This window comes from Zootoca vivipara, chromosome 12 (genome assembly GCF_965207765.1).
Source record: "Zootoca vivipara chromosome 12, rZooViv2.hap1.1, whole genome shotgun sequence".
NCBI classification, from domain to species: domain Eukaryota; kingdom Metazoa; phylum Chordata; class Lepidosauria; order Squamata; family Lacertidae; genus Zootoca; species Zootoca vivipara.
In genome coordinates this window covers 42283770-42306032 of record NC_142595.1, presented here as the reverse complement: position 1 = coordinate 42306032, position 22263 = coordinate 42283770, and the positions used below count along the sequence as shown (strand labels likewise).

At 49.3% G+C, this 22263-nt stretch overlaps 2 protein-coding genes across 2 annotated transcripts in view; one reads left to right on the top strand and one right to left on the bottom strand.

Moving 5' to 3' along the window:
* Positions 1-249: 249 nt before the first annotated feature.
* On the top strand, positions 250-13210 carry NUTM1 (NUT midline carcinoma family member 1). The gene is made up of 6 exons (XM_088655352.1): positions 250-770; positions 3650-3778; positions 3882-4021; positions 6759-7048; positions 9287-9403; positions 10609-13210. The coding sequence occupies exons 1-6, from the start codon at positions 280-282 to the stop codon at positions 12955-12957; spliced, it is 3516 nt and encodes a 1171-aa protein (XP_088511478.1). The 5' UTR covers positions 250-279; the 3' UTR covers positions 12958-13210.
* Positions 13211-14497: 1287 nt separating this feature from the next.
* Positions 14498-22263, bottom strand: part of LPCAT4 (lysophosphatidylcholine acyltransferase 4) — a 34293-nt gene continuing 26527 nt past the window's right edge. Inside the window, exons 7-14 of the mRNA XM_035136217.3 lie at positions 21694-21728; positions 21505-21559; positions 20480-20562; positions 19096-19221; positions 18323-18464; positions 17382-17480; positions 16046-16202; positions 14498-15130 (exon numbers count right to left, since the gene is read on the bottom strand). Of these exons, the coding sequence (XP_034992108.3) occupies positions 14973-15130; positions 16046-16202; positions 17382-17480; positions 18323-18464; positions 19096-19221; positions 20480-20562; positions 21505-21559; positions 21694-21728 (855 nt within the window). The 3' untranslated portion in view covers positions 14498-14972. The remainder of the gene's footprint in view (positions 15131-16045; positions 16203-17381; positions 17481-18322; positions 18465-19095; positions 19222-20479; positions 20563-21504; positions 21560-21693; positions 21729-22263) is intronic.

The following is a 22263-nucleotide window of genomic DNA, read 5'->3' as shown; positions in this document are numbered from 1 at the left end:
GAGATCAGGCCTGCAGGTTAGAACTTTAACTTCCTCCCACTTATTGGAATCCCCAAGGTTCTGGAATTGTTATCCTTCAACCTTCGCACCTAGAGTTGAGTCAACAATGATGGATCTTCTTGGAAACCAAATGGCATCATTGTGAACTTCCCAGAAGGACCTGTATCCGATTCGTTTCCGTCAACGATCCCACAACAGGACTTCACGGAGCAAACAGAGACAGGGCCCCAGTTCCTTTGAACGGCTCTCTTTGCTCCATATTCCTTCTCCCATAGGGCCATGGCCTCTCAGGCCCACACCCCGGGCCCTGCCCCACCTTCCTGCCCACCCAGCGCCCCCTCCCTGCTCTTGCCCGCCTTCCCTGGGACGGCTCTGCTCGTGACCTCAGCCGATGCCCCGGGGAGCAAGCTGATCATCAAGTTAAAACGAGAAGGCCCCATGATGGGGGGCGCCGAGGAAATACCCCGGACTCAGACTTTCTTTCTGACGGGGATGCCACTGGGCTGGGCCACCCAGCGCCGGGATGGGCCAGCAGGCCCCGGCATCCGCACAGTGTTGCTGGCGAAAGCTGGCGAGGAGCCAGGTGGTAGGAAACAGAGAGTGCCAGAGGCCATGCCATCTGCCCGAGCGCCCCCTCCCAGTGATGCCTCCTTTGCCTGCACCTCCAAGGGGGTTTATGAGAATTATCGGCGCTGGCAACGCTACAAGGCCTTGGCCAGGCGCCATTTCCCTGCCACGCCCGATGCCGAAGCTCTCGCCTGTTTCTTCATGTGAGGGTCTTGGTGGCAAGGATCGTTTGGTTTGGGAGACAAGGGTGACCTAGAGTGGGGATAATAAGCAGATAACAAACTGTGATGATGGGCAGGGGGATTGGTCAGCCTTGGGTTACTATTGATTGAGACAGCAAAAGCATTGGTACAGCGGTTTATGAACATAATTGGTTCCGGAAGTCTGTTCATAAACTGAAGCGTTCATAAACTGAAGCGAACTTTCCCATTGAAAGTAATGGAAAGTGGATTAATCTGTTCCAGACGGTCCGGGGAGTACTTAAACTGAAGCGTTCGTAAACTGAAGCGAACTTTCCCATTGAAAGTAATGGAAAGTGGATTAATCCGTTCCAGACAGGTCCGCGGAGTACTCAACCTGAAGCGTACTTAACCCGAAGCATGGGTGTAATTGGTTCCGGAAGTCTGTTCATAAACTGAAGCGTTCATAAACTGAAGCGAACTTTCCCATTGAAAGTACAGTGGAACCTCGGTTTATGAACACCTCGGTTTATGAATTTTCGGTTTATGAACGCCGCAGACCTATCTGGAACGGATTAATTCACTTTCCATTACTTTTAATGGGAAAGTTCGCTTCAGTTTATGAACACTTCAGTTTATGAACAGACTTCCGTAACCAATTACACCCATGTTTCAGTTTATGAACGCTTCAGTTTAAGTACTTTGCGGACCCGTCTGGAACGGATTAATCCACTTTCCATTACTTTCAATGGAAAAGTTCGCTTCAGTTTATGAACGGTTACTCCGCGGACCGTCTGGAACGGATTAATCCACTTTCCATTACTTTCAATGGGAAAGTTCGCTTCAGTTTATGAACGCTTCAGTTTATGAACAGACTTCCGGAACCAATTGTGTTCATAAACCGAGGTACCACTGTAATGGAAAGTGAATTAATCCGTTCCAAATGGGTCTGCGGTGTTCATAAACCGAAAATTCGTAAACCGAGGTGTTCATAAACCGAGGTTCCACTGTACTGAGTTGTGGGACCCCACTGTTTTCTAAAGGCACTGAACCCAACACACACAGAATGGCTGAAGTTAGATGGAAGGCCTTGAGTCATGAGCAAATTGAGCTTGGTGGTAGAACTCTGCACACAAAATAAGGATTTGGGAGTTCTGAATGTTTCTCTTTATGAACCCTGAAGCCCTGGTTGAGAACTGAACACTAATCCTAACTTTGCCAACCCAGGACCTCATGGCGATTCCCATTTTATACCCTGGGGAAATTGTTGAAGTGCGGTATCAACTCACACAGCCATCATCTTAAGGGCTAGTTTTTCCTGTTTATCAGCAGAATCAAGAAGTACCCCCCCACCCCCACCCAACCACACTGCACTTGAATATGCATGCACATTCCCCTGTGAAAAACACATTTCAACTAGAGTTGCCATGCAATCCAGGACCTGCAACCTGAAGTACAATTAAAAGCAGGGGGTTGGGTGAGGTAGCTTTAGCACTTAATTCTGCTCATTTCATAAGCTGAAAAGTATTGACAAATTGCAATCAGGGGTTGCTACAACTGCTCAAAGTTCCTCCATGGCAGAAAGGGCGCTTTCCAAAGTATTCATGTACCAGTGTAACAACAACACTCCTTGGCACCTATTTGAAGCTCTCCTCCTCTTCTTCTTTTAACCACTGGGCTATACTGCCTATACTAAATGGCCTAGATCCAGTATACCTGAAGGAGCGTCTCCACCCCCATCGTTCTGCCCGGACACTGAGGTCCAGTACCGAGGGCCTTCTGGAGGTTCCCTCGTTGCGAGAAGCCAAGTTGCAGGGAACCAGGCAGAGGGCCTTCTCGGTGGTGGCGCCCGCCCTGTGGAACGCCCTCCCATCAGATGTCAAAGAGAAAAACAGCTACCGGTACCAGATTTTTAGAAGACATCTGAAGGCAGCCCTGTTTAGGGAGGCTTTTAATGTTTAATAGATTATTTTATTTCATTTTTCTGTTGGAAGCCGTCCAGAGTGGCTGGGGAAACCCAGCCAGATGGGTGGGGTATAAATAATAAATTATTATTATTATTGTTATACTGTCAAGTGAGGTTAAGGAGCTACATTGGGATTAGAAAAGGCTCCATGAATGTCATGATAGCCAAAGTTGTGGGTGGTTGTGGTGGTGAACGGCTATGAACTACTTCACCCACACTGAAAGCACATTTAAAGCACATGGCTTCCCCCAAAGGAACTAGGGAACTGTAGTTTGTTAAAGGTGTGAAGAATTGTAGTACTGTGAGGGTTAAGCTATAATTGCCAGGATTCTTTGGAGGAAGCCATTGCTGATTGGGAAGCAAAAAATATGGTAAATAAAAAGAATTCCCTGGATGCTTAGATCCAGGTTTGGAGAGACAATGGTGCAGCAAAGTAAAATGTGGAAATTTAGGTCGCTTTAAAATATCCCCTTCTAAGTTGCTTCCAACATCTTTCTATAATAGAAAGAGACCATGTGTATGGTAAGTTTTAAAAAGTTTACTTATTCAAAGATCAGATTCATGTGCTTTCTTATACAGCACTAAGAAAACACAGGCTGTCAAACTTAGTTTCCAAAGTGGTGAATGATTCTAATTTATTTGCATAGAAACACAAAGATGGCTTGCTTGAGCCATGCAACCTGAGTTTGATAACCCTTCCCCAAGGTGAGGGGGAGTGACCTAGCTAAGCTTGACAGCACATCTTGCTCTATGGTCTTAACCCCTTCATGAATTAGACTTAAGCATGCTGGTTATATGAGGCCAATTATCCCACAGCCATGTGTGTTAAATGTGCTTTAGATTTTTGGTGTGGGTGTGACCATAGAGGCAAGGATTGCTGCTCACATTTTAGAAGCTTTGCTCTCACTGATGTGACATCATCATCCTGCCCCTACAGCCCCGTCCTCCGCTCACTGGCACGCCTGCGTCCCGACATGACCCTGGAGGATGGGGTTCCCCGTGCCGTGCAAGAATGGGAGCACAGCAGCAACTTTGAGCGCATGATCTTCTACGAAATGGCAGAAAAGTAAGAGTTCCCCACCCACATATGGGCTTACGGGTGGCTGGCGGGTGAAGAGGGGCCCCTCATTTCAACTCTGCCCTCCCTCCTCTGCCCTTCCTTTTCTCAGGTTCATGGAGTTTGAAGCAGAAGAGGAACAACAGATCCAAAAGATGAAGCTCTTGGCCAGTTGCTCTCAGTTCCAGGCCCCAGCTCCCAAACCCAACAAGCCACCTCCGTCCCCTGCCCCTGAGTCTGGGCAGCAGCAAGGTAGTGTCTTCCTCCCACAAGGCTCTGCACTTTGAGCAAAACTCCTACCCATCTAGACCAACTGTTGGCCAACAGGGGTGGCTCGTAGGGACTAGTAGGGCAGAAGGCATTGAATTCAACGGTAGGTGGAGGCAGAACCAAAGATAGGCAGAGCCAGCCAATTCTAGTGTCTTCCTCCCCACATCGTCCTCCCTGCTGAATTCTACAACTCTGAGGCTAAGGAGAAGGAATTTGGCAGCTGGAGCGACCCGCTAGATTGGTTGGAAACGAAAAAGATCCCCTGTGTTGCAAACAGAACAATCTGACAATCCAAAAGCAACACGGTAGGCTCATGATATACTTACAATACTTTTATATCACTACTGAATTATATCTTAATTTAGAATCAGATAATTATATTATGTTATCTGTAATATTAGTGGAAGACAGGAGTGCCTGGTGTGCTCTGGTCCATAGGGTCACGAAGAGTCAGACACGACTAAACGACTAAACAACAACAATGTACAATACAGTGGTACCTCAGTTTATGAACACAATTGGTTCCAGAAGTCTGTTCATAAACTGAAGCGTTCATAAACTGAAGCGAACTTTCCCATTGAAAGTAATGGAAAGTGAATTAATCCGTTCCAGATGGGTCCGCGGCGTTAGTAAACCGAAAATTCGTAAACCGAGGTGTTCATAAACCGAGGTTCCACTGTATATACATGGTGATACCAACTAATATGAGTTAAGAAAATGTCTCATTTATTGCATTTGAATGTAATTGATTCTATTTGGTATTATTATCAGCTGAGGAAGAACATTGAAACGGTCGGTTATCCTGGAAGGACTGTCCTGTTGCGGTGTTTGGAGCACCAACATCCTTCAGCTCACTCCCTGTAAAACACTGCATAAGACACTAACCTTGGGAGGCATGTTGCCTCCAGGGGCATAGGAAGGGGAGGGCAGGGGCGGGCAGTCCGCCCCGGGTGTCACTCACGAGGAGGGTGACAAAAAGGCAAACCACGGGGGGCTCGTCCCGCCGGTACCACCACTGCGCGCGGCGGATCACGCCACCTCCCTGTGCAGCTCGCGTCAAGCCCCCGGATGCACGGCATGGCCGCCACTCCGGGCGCCCATGCAGCGAACTCCGCCACTGGTTGCCTCAAGCCTGAGTGATTCTTCGTGATGTTATACTAGCCTAAAAATCCCTCACTTTGGGACATTTTATTAACTCATAGTAGTTGGTGTCGCCATGTATGCAGTGGTACCTCTGGTTACGAACTTAACCTGAAACCGTTCTTAACCTGAGGTAACACTTTGGCTAATGGGGCCTCCCGCTGCCGCCGCACGATTTCTGTTCTCATCCTGAGGTAAAGTTCTTAACCCGAGGTACTTCTTCTGGCTTAGCGGAGTCTGTCACCCAAAGTGTTTGTAACCCGAAGTGTTTGTAACCTGAGGTACCACTGTATATTGTACGTTATCTGATTGTAAATTAAGACATAGTTCAGTAGTGATATAAAAGTATTGTAGGTATATTATTAGCCTACCGGGTTGCTTTTGGATTGTCAGATTGATTGTAAGTCAGAAGGCAGGCAGGTGAGGGCTGACTGAAGGAAGAGAGAGGTTGGTGGGACAGTCCCCCGTTTTGTCCTAATGGAGCAGCATCCAAGGTCAATAGGAAGAGGACCTGATGGGGAACTGGTATGCAAATGGCTAATAAGCTCACTTTCCTTCCTCCCAATAATAATAATTTTATTATTTATAGCCCGCCCATCTGGCTGGGTTTCCCCAGCCACTCTATATTGCTTCCCTGTCTGGCATGTTTTCACCCCAGGCAGCTAGTATGCCTTTGATCATAAAACCCCACATGGAATTGACTTCCTGGTTCATTTTACACACCGCCTCCATGTGCTAATTCTTCCCTATGCCCAGGAGACGGTGTGGTGCTTATTTTAAAATCGCAACTCTGAGCCATATTCTGCTACAAGAAAACCTGACTTTATGCAGATTTCAATACATTTTATTTGCATAAATATATACATTTAAATCTGTTTGCTGTGCAGTTGATTCCGGTTCCCCTAGTTATGGGATGGAGCTATGCAGCAGCCCTGAGCCCACTTAAATTCTTGCTTCTGCACTCCCCATGAGCCTTGCCTTCTGAGACACCGTCTGGCATTGCCAACCTATTTTTGAGCACTTCCTCTTAGCAACAAGATACCAAGAGCCAGGGGCGTTCCGAGGCGGGGGTGGGGTGGCCGCCCCGGGTGCCATTCCAAAGGTGGGGTGACAAAATGCTGACCCCCCGATCGGCGGCACCTCCGGGCGCGTGCACCACTCATCGCACACCCCCTGGGGCGCATGCCACACCCCCTGGGACGAGCGCCGCTCAGGGTACCGGAGCAGGTTGCCCCGTCTCTGCCGAGAGCAGGGGTCACCAACCATTTTAGGCCTGTAAGGATATGCTGGGGGTACCATCCCCTCTCCCCATTCCAGGCCTAGGCAGAGATCAGCTGCTGCAGGCCCTCTTGGCGGAGTGCTAGCTGTTCTCCCAGTTGCCAACCCCCCAAAAAGGGTGGGTGGGGAAAGTGGGGTCTGATGGCATCCCGTTTCCTCCCGAAAGTGGAGTAAACTTGGACCCATCAGGAAATGGCTACACTCCTTTTGAACTACTGTGATTGGCACACGCCATTCAAGCTCACCTAGCTCAGTGTACTCATGTAGGATTGACTCCACGATCTCCCTGCTTCCCCCAAAGTCTACATCCCCAAGAAGTCAGCTTCCAAGAGCCGCCAGCCTCGGCGTCGCCAGCGGCGTCCGCCCAGCACTTCCACCCCAGGAGCGCCCAGGGAGATCCCTGCCGAGGCGGTGCACCAGTATGCTGAGATCATGGAAGGCCTGGACACGAGTTGGGAGGAAGAAGAGGACGAGAAGAAGGAACAAGGGGTGTGCAGCAACCCCCAAGAGCAGGAAGAGGGGGCCTTCCCAGATCCCGCCCTGCTGCAGTATATCGATCAGTTATGTGACGATGAAGAATTTGTTTGTAAGGTAAACAGTAGTGGCGTTTGCTTCGTGGGAAAGGAGCAAATGTAAATTTTGCAGTCCTTCTCTCGGCTCCTCTCTGGTTCACCCCCCCCCCCCCATTTATACTCTGCAACAAGTCACTAAGGCAATAATAGTGCATTATTGGCAGATTGATATAAGACCGCCCACACATCATTCTGATTTATTAGTTGTTCTGCAATCCTTCCCCAGTGTTATTGCATTATTGCTATCTAGAGGGGCATCACTTGCACTGTAGCAGAACGAAAGAAGGACAACTAACAAACCGGAATGTTTGTAGTATGATAAAGGTACAGGATTTCAGGAGGGCCATGCACTGATTGGAAATAAAGGAGTATGTACCTTTGTAGGTACAATCAACACTGATAGCGGAATCATGTATAAGTGCCTTGATACCATCATGAGCACAAATTACAGTGGTACCGCGCAAGGCGAATGCCTCGTGCAACAAAAAACTCGCAAGACGAAAAACTTTGCGATCTTTTTGTTGACTCGCAAGACGAATTTTTCTATGGCCGTGCTTCGCAAGACAAATTTTTGCAATACAAAACGACTCGCGGAACGAATTAATTTGTTCTTGCGAGGCACCACTGTACACAAATGCACCATAAGAAAGGACGTCTGGAGGGGGCCATAATACGATCATCATCATCATCATCATGGTAAATCCTACTAGATGTTAAAAAGGTGGCAGCCAAACACACAACGAACACATGGTTAGCACCTGACTTTTGTGTCTTGTAGCTATAACAGCACAAGCCCAGCTTTAATGCACTACTGAGTGTTGCTAAGCAATTATTTGTTGCTAAGCTTTTAATGTTTAATAGATTACTGTGTTTTATTTTTCTGTTGGAAGCCGCCCAGAGTGGCTGGGGAAACCCAGCCAGATGGGCGGAGTATAAATAATAAATTATTATAATATTATTATTATTATCCAATGCAACTTTGTATTTTACTTCTCCCTTCCTTACTGATATCTATCTAGAGAAATAAACAGATATTTGTAGTCCTTCTCCAGCCTGGTGCCCCCTAGAGATTCTTGGACTGCAGCTCCTATCATCTCCAACCATCAGCCATGCTGTCAGAGGGTGATGAACGTTGGAGTTCTACACATCTGGAGGGCGCCAGGTTGGGGAAGGCTAGTTCCCAATCCACACCCATGCCTTGGACCACAGCATTCCATATGCTGAGTTGGTCTTCCGTATCCATTCCTCAAGCCACTTCCTTTCCCTGCTTCATGTCTCCACCATCTGAACCTTAGCTCCACTAACCCTTCCCCTCTTAGAATTCAGTGGTCTCTACCCACCATTTTGGTCTTATCCATCCATGGTGGGTTGGAAACTCCTCTGCTGACAAAGCCTCGCTTCCCCAAAGCCTGCATCTTACCGCTCTCTCTGCCGAGTGATGGCAAGAGCCCATGGGGTCCCGGGCACACATACAGGGTCTGTGTCCCTTTGGAGAATAGAAGACACAGTGGAGACTGTCGTGCCTAAAGAAATATGATTTATTCGCCTATTTACACCTCCAGTCTGTGTGGAGGGAGTCCAGATCTTACTTCATGCACATTTCCATAGGCAGCATCGCAAGGAACCTTCAGGCAATCTCTCTCCAAGATTGATCTCAGACCCTTCTCCCCTTCTTCTTCCCATAAAACCCTTTGCGCTCCCCCAGTTTTACCCTAGCAGCCTCCCCAACCCCTCCGTTCACACCTGGGGGAAGAAGTTAATGGCCCTTTAGCCGTATCTCATTTCGCAAGGTTGGTTTGCATAAGCCAGCCCAGGAATTCCCTGTCTGGCACAGCCCTGCATTTTATGTTTTAATCCTGCATTTTATGTTTTAATCCATTTCCCAATGAATCAAAATCCTAGCATTTATTCATTCCTAGGTTTTAGGGGGATCTCTCCCCTAACCCAGATCAGGGCCGGCTCTAGGTAGAGTCCCGGTGGTGTGGGGCGCCAGGGTGCCGGGCCAGTAGGCGGGGCGTTGCGCGGCAAAGCCGTGCGTAAGCCATGCTGCGCCCCACAAGGGCAGGGGCGCCGGAGCGATCTCCGCCCCTCAGCGCCAGGGTGCCCGACCTGCTCGAGACTGCCCTGACCCAGATCCTTAACAGTATTTTTAAACAAACGAGTTATTACATTATCTCTTGGGCATGCAGACTTTTGCTCCTTTTCAGCCAGGTGCAATACTACAAGCCATGACGCTTTCCCTTCCTCTCTCCGACAGGTTGAAGCTATCATTCATCCACAGTTTATGGCTGACTTGCTGTCTCTGGAGAAAAGTCAGGATCCTCTGGATCTGATGGAGGAATTGGCGGAGGAGCTAAACTTAACACCCAACCAGGTAACACGTGGAATGAGAATGGAGTGGGAATCATCGGGACATGCTTGGAGTTTCAAGGCTGCAGCTTGGGCCTGCTCAGGCTGCCAGTTCAGACCATGGCAGCCGTGGTTATGTCAGCTTTGCCACTGTGCCTTCTAGCCACAGCAGCCTGTGGTTTAGAAGTCTCGTGCAGAGAGGTGTGTGAAGCATGTGGAAAAGACAAAGAGGCCTCATTTCCTGTTTCCATTTGAAAGCTGCTGTTTGGTCAGAACGGCCATGTTGCAAATTGGAGGACTATCTCCTCCCCTTCACCACTGTCAAGACCGTCCCAACCATTTTGTGTTGGTTACTACCCATACAACTGGAAACTGACCATAACACTGAATGGGGACATAGCATATTTCCCATCATGCGTGGAATCCTATTTTTGCCACATCAGTCCCCATAAAGTGACATTGGCAGTGGCCTTTGAAAGGCCAGACCATAACTCAATTCCCTCCAAAATAGGCACATCCTATCTCATGATGAGGGACGCAGGTGGCGCTGTGGGTTAAACCACAGAGCTTAGGGCTTGCCGATCAGAAGGTCGGCGGTTCGAATCCCTGCAACGGGGTGAGCTCCCGTTGCTCGGTCCCTGCTCCTGCCAACCCAGCAGTTTGAAAGCAGGTCAAAATGCAAGTAGATAAATAGGAACTGCTACAGCGGGAAGGTAAACGGTGTTTCTGTGTGCTGCTCTGGTTCGCCAGAAGCGGCTTTGTCATGCTGGCCACATGACCTGGAAGCTGTACGCAGGCTCCCTCGGCCAATAACGCAATATGAGTGCCGCAACCCCAGAGTCGGTCATGACTGGACCTAATGGTCAGGGGTCCCTTTACCTTTATCTCATGATGATGATGATGATGATTCTGTGCTTTCAACATATTTAAAACATAATTAAACATTTAAAAAAACCTTCCCTATACAGGGAAGATGTCTTCTAATGGCCTCCAATGAAAATTGGGACATCATAAGGAAAAGTGGGACCTTCTGGGGTCAAATCAGAAACCAGGATGACTTCTGTAAATCCAGGACTGTCCCTGGAAAATAGGGACACTTGGAGGGTCTGAACCTGCATATGGCTGTGGAGGCACATAATTATCCCACTAAGGGGCTGGGCTGAGAGGCAGTACGGGCAAGGCTTTCCCCACAACTACTCTGCATTGATCCCTTTTCCTTTTGATCTACAGCTGACAGAGAAGAGACTCCTGGCGCTGTCAGAAGAAGAGAGGGAGCCCTCTGTCTACCCTACATCCCATTCTGACTCCACTCCCTCGCAGTCTGAGGAAGAGGACGAGGTCAGTGGTAATGGAAAAGGAGAAGATGCGTCGTGCCACACCCCGAAGAGGCCTTTGGCCAGCAAAGTCATTAGAAGCAACCAGCCAGAACTGCCTATGCCAGCCACCAGTTCCCCGCTGGCACATCATTCGCAGCAACGAGGCTTTCCACCAAAAGCAGAGAGTTCTCCTCACCACGAATGTGGCACCCAGGACTCTCAGGAAGCAAATATGCTCCTCTCCCTGAAGAGCACAGATGAAGAGGAAACCCAGAACTCACAGGGACAAGGCCAGGTTCAAAGTCATGGAAGCTCTTCTCATAGCCAGTGGGTCACATTGGAAGCTACTCCTGGTATAACAGGAAACACCAGCATTACTGGGAACTTAACGTCCGAAGGGGACAACAAGGCCAAGCAAGGTATTGCAAGGCCCCATGCCTTGGAACATTCAAAGCAAGATGGCGGCCAAGAAGGAAAGGTCAAGCAGCATGCTACAGGGCAAGGCAGCCTTGCTGTCAAAGGACAGTTCTCTAATGGGATGGAGCTGGTTTGGAATAATCTAGAAGCACCCCACAACAAATGTGAAAAACAAGATGGTATCCAACGAGGGGAGGTCAAATGTCTAAAGAAGGCTCATGCTGTCTGGAAAATACAGGAAGATGATCCAAAAGGGACCGACCATAATAGCCAAGGCCTAAACAAAATGTTATTAGGGGATCGCAAAGCAGCAGAAAGGACTCTTAGGATGACTTTGAATGGGCATGGGGGACAAAATGTTGACTCTGTAGAAAAGGCCAGAGGTCAACTCCAAGTTCAAAGTAATAGGGGGCCGAAGGATATCTCCAGTAGAAGAGAACTTGACTGTCAAGGTGAGGAGATGATATCTCACCCAGGCAACCAGATAAAACAGGAACTCCTTCAGGTTGAATGTGAAAAGCAAAATGGCTGTCAAGGAGAAGTAGCCAAAGATCAACTCCAGTCCCAAGGCGTTTATAGAGGGGCAAAACCTACTCCTAATGTAACTGTAACTCATTTTGGAGGCATCAAGCCATGTGGGAAAAGCTCAGCAGCGCATGACAGCCTAGCATTGAGCCCCTCTGGACATGGGAATCATCTCAATGGCCAAGAAGCACAGGTCAAATCTCAGAAGAAGCCAGAGCCTAACTGGAAACAAATGACAGCGACATCAGTAAAGGACAATGGCTTAGTCAAAAGTGTACAGTTGCCTGCAGATAATATATCATTAGAAAAGCAACCAATTTCCACTAGACAAGATGGCCAAAAGCCCATTGACTCACCCGTGTTGGAAACAGATGAAGGAACTAAAAAGTCGCATGTTGAACTCAGCCAGGGAAACAGACAGAAGTTGACTTTATCCGATTCTAGTCAGGTAGGGTTGCTTGAAGAGCAGCCCACAGGCATAGATTCTGAGCATGTGCCATATTTCACCCTCTCAGTACCAGGGCCTCAATCTCCAAGTATCCAGAAGTGCCCTGAGATATTCCAAAAGTCTCAGTGGCCACTCACAGATCAGTGCAAAGTCACGCCTTGGGTGGAAAACCTTCCAGATGACAAGGGGAACCCAGAGCCCATGCCAAACCCTTCAAGCTACGTTGCCACAGTGGAAGCTGATGGAGGCAGCTGCAGTCCGGGTGGAGCTCACACTCCTGTGGCCGCCAGTTCTGGGAAAGGGGGAGCAGCGTTTCCACTACAACAAGGTGGAGGAAGCAGTGGAGGCAGCCATGGAAATGATGAGGCCAGTCAGGGATCTGAGTCTAGCGATCTGCTCCCTTCTAAAGCCCACAGGGGGCCCATCAGTTCAGAGAGTAACGCAAAGAACCCGAGTAAGGGGGAAGGGGGCGATTTGCTTGAGGGAGTCGCTGTGGCAAAGGGCCTGCTTCCAGAACTCCCCGGAGGAAGCGTGGAAGGCATCCTTAAATATGGCGCTAAAGAAGACGATGAAGAGGAGGATGAGGAGCTATCTAGCTTCTCCTCCTTGCTTGCCTCCAAGCTCAGCCTCTCCCCTCACAGTGCCCTTGCGCCTCTTGCAAGGGAACAAGGAGACACACTGTCCTCCTCCTCACCCACGGAGGCTGGGAAGCAAGGGGCTAAGACAAGGCATTCCACGAGGGCGCAGGTGCCCCAAAATTCCACCACCCCACCAAACAGGAGTCCGGAAGCCAACACAGCCGCCCAGCACAGTCACAAGAGAAAAAACAGTGGCTCAGGTACGCGGAGGAGCAAGCGCCTTCGCAACCAGTAGCGGAGCTCCTTTCTTTCAATGGAGGCTGACTCTAGCAAACCCTGGTAAAGTCTCTTAAAAGTCCCTGTTCTGGCAGCTGCCACCTGTGCTGAGATTTCAGAGCCCCGCCATTACTCAAAATAGTACGGGTAACAGGGAAAAAGACTACGCCAAAATACCTTGACCGAGTCACTGTCTGCCTAGATACGCTTCCTGTGGGACTTGACACATTTGTTCAAATTTCTTAGCAAATTAAAAGAGATATTGAATCCAACTTGCTTGGCTGCAAGCATGGCTCTGAAAGCTCCACCTCGCCAGACTACCAGCCTGCCTAATATCGAACTCAGGTTCTCCTGTGCCGATCTGTTTTGGAATTTTGGAAAGGAAGGCAGTGCTTGTTTCTGCATACCTGTGGAAACATATACATTTGGTTTAAAAATAAAATTAAATGGGGTGGGGGTGTAATAAAGCAGAAGAGCAACCCCAGCCTGCACTCGGTGGTTTCCAAGCCTATAAAGTTTTGAAATGGTCACTTTGGTTTAAAAAACAACAGGGATAGGGATTTGCCTCCTTCAGCTGACAGCATCCTGGAGGCGAGCATGAAGGTTGAGAAGGGAGGAGACATGAGCTTTTAAAAATTCCCCTAGTTGAACTGCACAGGCAGGCTTCAGGAAGCAAAGGGAAGAAAACATGATACTTCTGCCCTTTCTCACTGTCCTGAACCTCCTGGCTATATGACAGGTTCAGGGCTGGCAGAAATCAAGATCCAGTTCCCTTCCCCGTCTCTGAATAATGCTCCAGTGCTCCAGTTTCAGGCTGGACAGAGCCCTGGATAGAATCACTCTTGTTAAGAGGCTGGCGACACAGCGCAACCTTTTGCTCTCATCTTACAGCCGAGTTGAATGCAACCTCGGCACGTAACGTGCATATCTTACTGGAGTTCCACGGCGGCTGGTAGGGAAGAAGGCAAGGACCCATTGACAGGACAGAGCTGACTAATTCTAGTCTTGTCCCCATCCTCCCTATCGATTTCTACAGAGGCAATGCTGAGACTACAGCAGTAGCAGGCAGCAGGGTGGGATACCTCTGCTCACCACTGCTGCTTACTGGGAAGTAAAGGAGGGGAGAAGGTTGGGGAGGTTGGTGCAGTGCAAACGTGCCAGCAGGAGCCCAAGATTGGTTCTGCCAGCGTTTGCGCAGCGCTGTGGTTGCTAGTGCTGCCGTGCTGCCCTTCCTCCTCCTAGCATGCAGTAGCAATGTGACCAACCAGAGATCAGGTGTCCCATTATGCCAGCCTCTGGACAATGGTTGAGGCCGTGACTGGCAGTGCCACCCCCTGGATTGGTTGTAAGAAGGCAGGCAGATGAGGGATGGCTGAAAGCAGAGAGTGTGTGTGTGCTGGGTCAGTGTTCCACTTGCCCAAACGGACCAACTTCCAATGTTTGAACTAAAAACCTTAAAACCTTGAACTAAAAACCTTGAAACTCAAGGTGTGGCCTCCATCTCCTTCCCCAAGTCTTCCCTAAGTTGTCTTAGCAAGCAAACAAAATCAGGAACCACCTTTGTTTTAAAACTTAATACATATATCTTTTTTATTATAGAGATATAGATATTTATTTTATATATAAAATAGCACTTTTTATATTTTACAAAACAGAAAATAGAACGAAAAGCAACAGTATCTCACCCTTCCACCCTTCCCTTCCCCATTGACAAACGAACGAAACAGAATATCAACAACGTAAGATAAAATGATAGAATTAAAACATAACAAAAATAAAACTTTTAAAATAAACGGAGAGAAGCCCCAATCCCCAAAGAACTTGCGGCTGTGATTCCCCGGTTACGGTTGCCCTGAGATGGGGGTGTCTCCGCCCCCCTTTGCCTAACCACCGTGGCGGCAGAGAGCGAGCAAGCGAGCAGGAGGGGCGGGGTTTGCGTGGCCAAGGATGTGGCATGGCTGTGTGTGTGTGTGTGTGTGTGTGTGTGTGTGTGTGTTTTGTTGTATACACGTGGCTAAAGAGTTTTCAGGGGGTTCAGTCTGCCTTGCTCTTGGGAAGGGAGGCAGGAACGCCATTAGCATAGGTGCGCGGGAGGCCAGGCTTAGACAGAGTGCACACCACGGAGGGGCGCAGGTACGTGCTGAAGAGGCGGGCGTAGTCAGGGTGGCGGAGAGAGAAGTCTTGGAACTCATCTGGGTAAGAGAGAAAAAGGAAAGCAGGGTGAATATTTTCCTTCATTGATTAGCTTTATATATACCACCCTTCATCAAAAGATGTCAGGGCAGTTCACAAGATAAAAACCACGAGATAAAAAGCACAAATAAGGAACATCAGTGTAAAAGTGATGTATGGGTAGCCCTAGGAAGAATCCCCTGGCATCAGAAGTTGCGTCAGTTTGGACCAGGCGCTGCCACCCTTTGGGGACCCATGGGCCCATTTGGAAACCTGAGAAACTGTTGTGGGCTCGCCCGCCTGGGCAATCTAACAAACATTGCAGGTATTCTGCCGGCTACAGCAGAATGCATCTTTCACGACAAATTTCAGCATGGAGGGAAGAGCTGACTGTGAGTGCCAGCAACAGATGCCATGTTGGACACCCCGGGGTTGACGCTTCTTCCTGCAACTTTTAACAACCACCTGACTTTTTGCCCCTTACCCCAATCCTCTTCCCTAATCATTCCCATAACCCTCAATCTCCCCATTTCCTCGTCAATTTCCCTAGCTGAGCTGACCAAAATCAACACATCACAATTCTCATGTCACTTCTACCCAATCAGCAACTTCTTTCCTTCCTGAATATATAATATTTAATGCACATAGCTTCCTCCAAAGACTCCTGGCAACTTGTTCACCTACTCAGAGAGTTGCAATTCCAAGCACCCTTAATAAACAAACCACAGTTCCCAGAATTCTTTAGGGGAAGCCGCATGCTTTAAGTATATGGTGTGGATGAGACCCTGGTTTCTACCCACTTCCTAGGAGTCTTCAAAACCTAATGCCCTTCTTCCTCAAAACTTGTTGTTAACGTGCCCTTCATTTACTCGACATACAACACCCGCCATGCCTCCCCTTTCCCTTCCATGCCCTGCTTTTATGAGGTATCTCACCGAGGGTCAGTCCATCGTGGCTGTGGTCCCCACAAAGTCGACTATAGAGTTCGGCCCCATCTGCAGCTGGTGTGCCCAGCAGGAGGCGCAAAATGGCGCAGAATCCATCTTGGCGAAGCCGACCGTTCTCTGCCTCACTGTCTGTATCCATGAAGAGCTGGCGTTGTGGAGAGGGGTGTGCGTGTCAGGAACACAGACATGAACTCTGAACGTAACATTGCATATACAGTGGTACCTCGCAAGACGAACGCCTCGCACAAGGGAAAAATCGCAAGACGAAAGCGTTTTGTGGTTTTTTTTGAAGACTCGCAAAACTAAGTTTTCTATGGCCGTGCTTCGCAAGACGAAGTAACCTCGTGACAGGAAGGGAAGCCATCGCCATCGTCGCTGCGATGACTGATGAGGAAAGGAGCCCCCTGAAGAAGGCTGGCCCTCCGTCTGGCCCGAGGGGGCAGCGCAGCCGGCAGCAGGCCTCGTCCACGCCTCCCCATCGCCACGCGCCCCCTTCAACACTTTCCCTCAGAGCGGAGTCTTGGCTTGGCTGGCTCGGGCCTCAGCGCCGCCGGCGGAGATGATGGCTGTGAGGGAGGCGGGCGGGCTTCTCTTCCTCTCTTGGGCGCCTTAAAACGGCCATGGAGTGGAAGAGCCTTAAAGCGGCCGTGGCGTTTGGGGGCAATGTGGCTCTTGTGGCGGCTGAGTCGGCGGGAAAGAGCTCTGGCTCCCGAGGCGAGCTGGGGGGAGGGGAATCGAGCGAGCTGCGGGGATGGATCTGCAGGAACCCTGGAGGGCAGCGGCTTTTTTTTTTGCCCATAGGAACACATTAATTAAATTTCAATGCATTCCTATGGGAAACCGCGCTTCGCAAGACGATATTTTCGCAATACGAAACGACTCGCGGAACGAATTAATTTCGTCTTGCGAGGTACCACTGTAATGTCCTCTTTCCCACCACAGCAGAGGCTCCTCCCCTTTAAACCTTTGGTTCGGTCCACTTTGCCCCAATCCCCGCCCCTTTTGTTCTATATAGCCCACCCAGACTGACACAGAGACACGCAGCCATGTCTTCCATCGCTCGGATTAACCCCTTTCTAAACTCACAATCCCACTTGTGCTTCACGTGGGCAGAAGTCCTGTAGCGACCACCCTAGAGCTCCCCTCCCTGGATGCTTCTCCCCAACCAAGATGCTGAGATGCATTTCCCAAGCCCGAAGGAAGCAGCAAGCCAGTGCCGTCCAACTTATCGTTAGATGTTTAGCCGAGAATTGGGTTTCTCTGCCCCCATCAGATCACTAGCTTGACTTTCTCTCTCTCCATCGAACTCAACCACAGTGGTTACCTTAAAAGCACGAAACGTCAGTTCCTGTGGGTTGTGCTCTCCTTCCAATGCCTCCAGGGCCAGGGCCACTTCCCGGGAGTCCATGTTGCCATCGGCATCCTGGGAAGAGATGCAAGAAGGAGAGGACTGATTGCGTTGCACACTGAACCAGATGTTCTCCTGGCTCAATTTCAACCTCAAAAAGTAGCGACTCATTGGGCAGGGGGGTGGATTCCCTTGAAATCACCTTTTTTCGAAGCTGTTCACAGCCATAGCTCACCCCTGTTTCATTGTTATTTTCCCCATTCTGTTTCCCATCAGATTTTGGCTATGTGCAGGCAAAACGGAGGGCAGGTTAGGCCTACATAGCTAAAGACAATGGCGACGTTTCCCATGCAGATCAAAATGGCCAACCCTAGCCAATCAGGGAGCACATTAACAGCGATTTGGAATTTTTGCAGCCATTTTCACAAAACATCTCCCCTTGTTTCAGGATATTCATTTAATACCACATCTTTCCATGTCCTTTCTATTTTGGAAAGCCAGTGTGGTGCGGTGGTTGGAGTGTCGGACTAGGACTTGGACCTGGGAGGCCAGTCATGGCCTCTCAGCCTAACCTACCTCGCAGGGCTGTTGTGGGGATTAGATAGGGAGGGGAGAACCACTTTGATCTCCATGGGGGAAAAGTGGGATATAAATACAATGAATAAAACGCATCATTGTTAATTTATTAAATTTCTATGCCGCCCTTCATCCAAAGATCACAGGGTGGCTTACAATATTAAAACACAAAAAATAAATACCATAGTGACAAACAAAAAAAACAATAACCCCAACACGTTTTCTTGCTACATTTGCATACCGCCGTCCTGCCAAAACCCTCAGGGACATTTCACGTTTAAAACACTGGCTTACGATTGCACAAGCCGCTTGTGTGCTTCCACCCCCCCGCTCCCACTTACCTGTTGGAAATAGGTGCAAAGCCCTTCAACATCCTCGGGGCAGGCCAGCCCCAGCCAGTGACTCAGCTCCTTTGGCCCTAGCTGCCCTGATGCACCTGCAGGCAAGGAATCCAACTGGCCTTTGACTCCATCTGTCGGGCACCTGCGGGAAGGTGTGGGGGGGAGACAGATAAGGAAAGCCAGGTTTTCACATTTACCGTAACAAGTACCCTCCTTTTGGATTTCCCCACATGCTTCACTCTGCCATGGATGATGAGGGGGCATGTCCGCCCGTTGCGAGAGGAGACTGAAGGGGAACTTAGCTGCCATCAGAAAATGGCAACATGGCATCCTGGGCACTCCCATCATGCTGTGGCTGGGACCCTCTCATGCACTCTAGAACTAGTGGCTTTCTCCTGCCAGTGACGTACGCCCCTTGCTCCGCGCCAGAACATCTGCTTTACACATAGGTGGTCCCAGGTTCAATTCCCAGCATCTCCAGACAGGGCTAGGAGAGACTGGGGAGCTGCTGCCAGCCAGTGTAAACAACACTGAGCTATATGGACCAAGAGTCTGATATGAGGCATCTTCCTTTGCTTCCTGTGCGTTCCCAGCCCCTCTGTTCCTCTTTTTTTTAGAGGACAGGCTCATCTAGCCCAGTGTTCTTTGGCTCAAGAGTAGCTTCCCGGGATCTCAAGCCCAGATCTGCCCCAGCCCCTACTTCCTGATCCTTCTAACTGGAGATGCTTGGGGTTGAACCTGCAACCTTCCTGCACGCAAATGTGGCCTCTCACCTGGCCTTCCGAAGCGCTTTGCCCAACTCCCAGATGCGTGGTTCCAGGGCCACTCTCAAGCGCCCCACGACGGTGACTGGAAGGTTGCCCACAAACTCGCAATCTGTAGCCGGGATTCCCAGGGCTCTGGCCAAAAAAAGGGGAGAAGAGGTAAGAGGCAAAGGAGAGGAGAGAGAGAGAAAAAGGTCTAGGTAGCAAATGGAGGCCTCGCCTGATAAGAGGAGGGGTTTCCCATCAGCTTGCGTCAAGGCCCAATGCTACAGCCACATTTCCTGCCCACAAACATCCTGATCATCTCCCCCAGATATTAACCACCGGGGACTTGAACCAGCTGCCTAAGGCTGATGGGGTTTTTTTTCCTGCTAGAAGAAAAGCCTCTCTCTTTCTCTTTATTTTACCTGCTGCTACTTCTTCTTGTTCTGACTACAGCTACCACATTCCCCATTCCCCTCAGGTTTAAATGCTCACAGTCCCTGCGGCTGCTTCTGACACCTTTCAAGCAGCAGAAGTTTCTACACTCTGTGAAAAAGTGGAATGGAAGACTTTTGATCGTGACCGTGCAACCTGTGCGGCTGTACAGTGGTGCCTCGCTAGACGAAATTAATTCGTTCCACGGGTCAATTCATGTAACAAATTTTTCGTCTAGCGAGTCCCAGTTTCCCATAGGAATGCATTGAAACAATGCATTCCTATAGGCTCTGGGGGACTGGCAGTGGCATGCAACGGGGCTTCGGAGAAGGTCCCCGAAGCCCCGTTCGATGTCGGCTGTGTGCAAGGCGGCGGGGGGAGAAGCTCTCTTCTCCCAGACACCGCCTTGCCTGCCTCCCCCAACATTCGGCTCCGTCCCCCCTGGCAAAGGAAGATTAGCTGTCAGCTTCCCTCGCTGACAGCTGATCTTCCTTTGCCGCTTTCTATGGCCGCACTTCGTAATACGAAGTGGCGGTCATAGAAAATTTTGTTGTCTCATGAATGCTTCGCGCAACGCAAAACTCTTTCGTCTAGCGAGCTTTTCGTTGTGCTAGGCATTCGTAAAGTGAGGCACCACTGTAGTGGGGGGGGGGAGCCCCCTTGATTTGGGCCCTGAGTCCAGCTTTTTCACCCTATCTCTTCCACACTGCCACTGCCTCTCCTCCTCACTTCTGGTCCTCTTTGCTCGTATCCGTGGCATACACAGAAAGCACATCGCTTCCCCTCAAAGATTGCTGTAATTCCAAAGATTTCTGGGAACTGTTAAGGGTGCTAGGAATTGTCAAAGGGTCACCTTCACTTCCCAGAATTCTTTGAGGGGAAGCAAGGACTTTAAATAGAATTCCACCCCATGCCCAGCCTACCAAAGTCCCTCATTCCCCCAACCTACAAAGACTCTCTCCCTCTCCATACTTACTTGGCCATCACTTTCTGGACATTGTTAGCATACAGTGTGGGGTTCACAGCCTCCTCAGCGCTGGGCTGATAAACTGGGAGGAACTGAAAATGGCAGGAAGAATTATGAGCGCGATCTGGGAGAGATGGCTTACTCTGGGTCTGATATGCGATTACTGGTAAGAGTTATGATGGTCCACAAAACCTCCTGGGAAGAAAAAAAAGTCCCCTACTTTCTTGTCCCACTCTGCTAGGACTTCCCACCCCCATTTTTCCAGCAGGAGAGGAATTTCAGGGAGCCTTTACCTAGGAGTTTGTTCCACTGAAAAGTGGGCCCTGTCTCTGATTAAACATCCTTACGATTTCTCTGTACATTGCCATGCCGTCCTCCCTACTAAATACGGTGGTACCTCTGGTTGCAGACACTATCCATTCCGGGGTGCCGTTTGCACCCCCAAAAGTTCGCAACTAGAGCGGCGCTTCTGCACATGCGCGAAACGCGATAAGAGCGCTTCTGCGCATGTGCAAAGTGCACAGAACGCATCTGTGCGTGCGTGCACGACGAAACCCGGAAGTAAACACTTCCGGGTTTGCCGCGTTCGCAAGCTGAAAAGACGCAACCTGAAGCGGACGCAACATGAGGTATGACTGTAATACATTCTATGCAGTTAAAGTAGTAAAATGAGCTCACCTTTGGCAAATAAGTATTGCATATATTCCAATTCCCCACAAAAGTTCCACCCTGTTTTCCCTAGGAAAAAACAGCAGCAAACCATTTCTCCCTCTCTACTGCTTCAAATTTTCCAGAAAGTCCCATAATTGTGTATGATAAAAGAGAGATACCATGCTGGTGGTGGGGGTGAGGGGTATTGAAAAACTACTCTCTTCAAAAAGTGGAGTGGGTAGCTAACTGAACCTGAATTTATGGATTCTGACTGATTCCTAAAGAGTTTGGGCAATCTGGGACTTTGCAATAGGAAGCATGGCACAGTAGGGGGCGCTGCAGTGCAAAAAAGAAAAGGAAAGGAAAAAGAGACCTTTCCTTACCTCTACTTCCACTGTTGTGCAGGGCTGAGATGCTGTTAACCAGATGACTTTTAACCTAGAAGGACAAAAATGGAAGGTGACGCTTGGCTACAAGCCGAGCCCCCATCGGCCTGCCGAAGAACCACACCCCACCCCACACATCAGTGCACACAGTGTTCCAGATTTGACGCCCCCTAGTCAATTACTCACACTCCAGGTCCTCTCCATGCCCATGTTGTTGAATCCTATAAAGAAAAGAAGCACTTTTAAAATAATATTTAGGGAGGTTTGTCGTAATATAATAATAATAATAATAATAATAATAATAATAATAATAATAATAATAATAGTAATAATAATAAATTTATACCCCGCCCATCTGGCTGGTTTTCCCCAGGCACTCTGGGCAGCTTCCAACAGAACATTAAAATACAATAATCCATTAAACATTAAAAGCTTCCCTAAACAGGGCTGTCTTCTAAAAGTCTGGTAGTAGTTGTTTTTCTCTTTGACATCTGGTGAGAGGGCGTTCCACAGGGCGGGTGCCACTACCGAGAAGGCCCTCTGCCTGGTTCCCTGTAACTTGGCTTCTTGCAGCGAGGGAACCGCCAGAAGGCCCTCGGAGCTGGACCTCAGTGTCCGGGCAGAATGATAGGGGTGGAGATGCTCCTTCAGGTATACTGGACCAAGATAGTTCAGGTGCAAAGCTGTACAGATGTGCGGAGGAACTGAAATATAGCCTCTTCAGCTGCCTCAATCAGCACCATAGCTGCCAAGTTT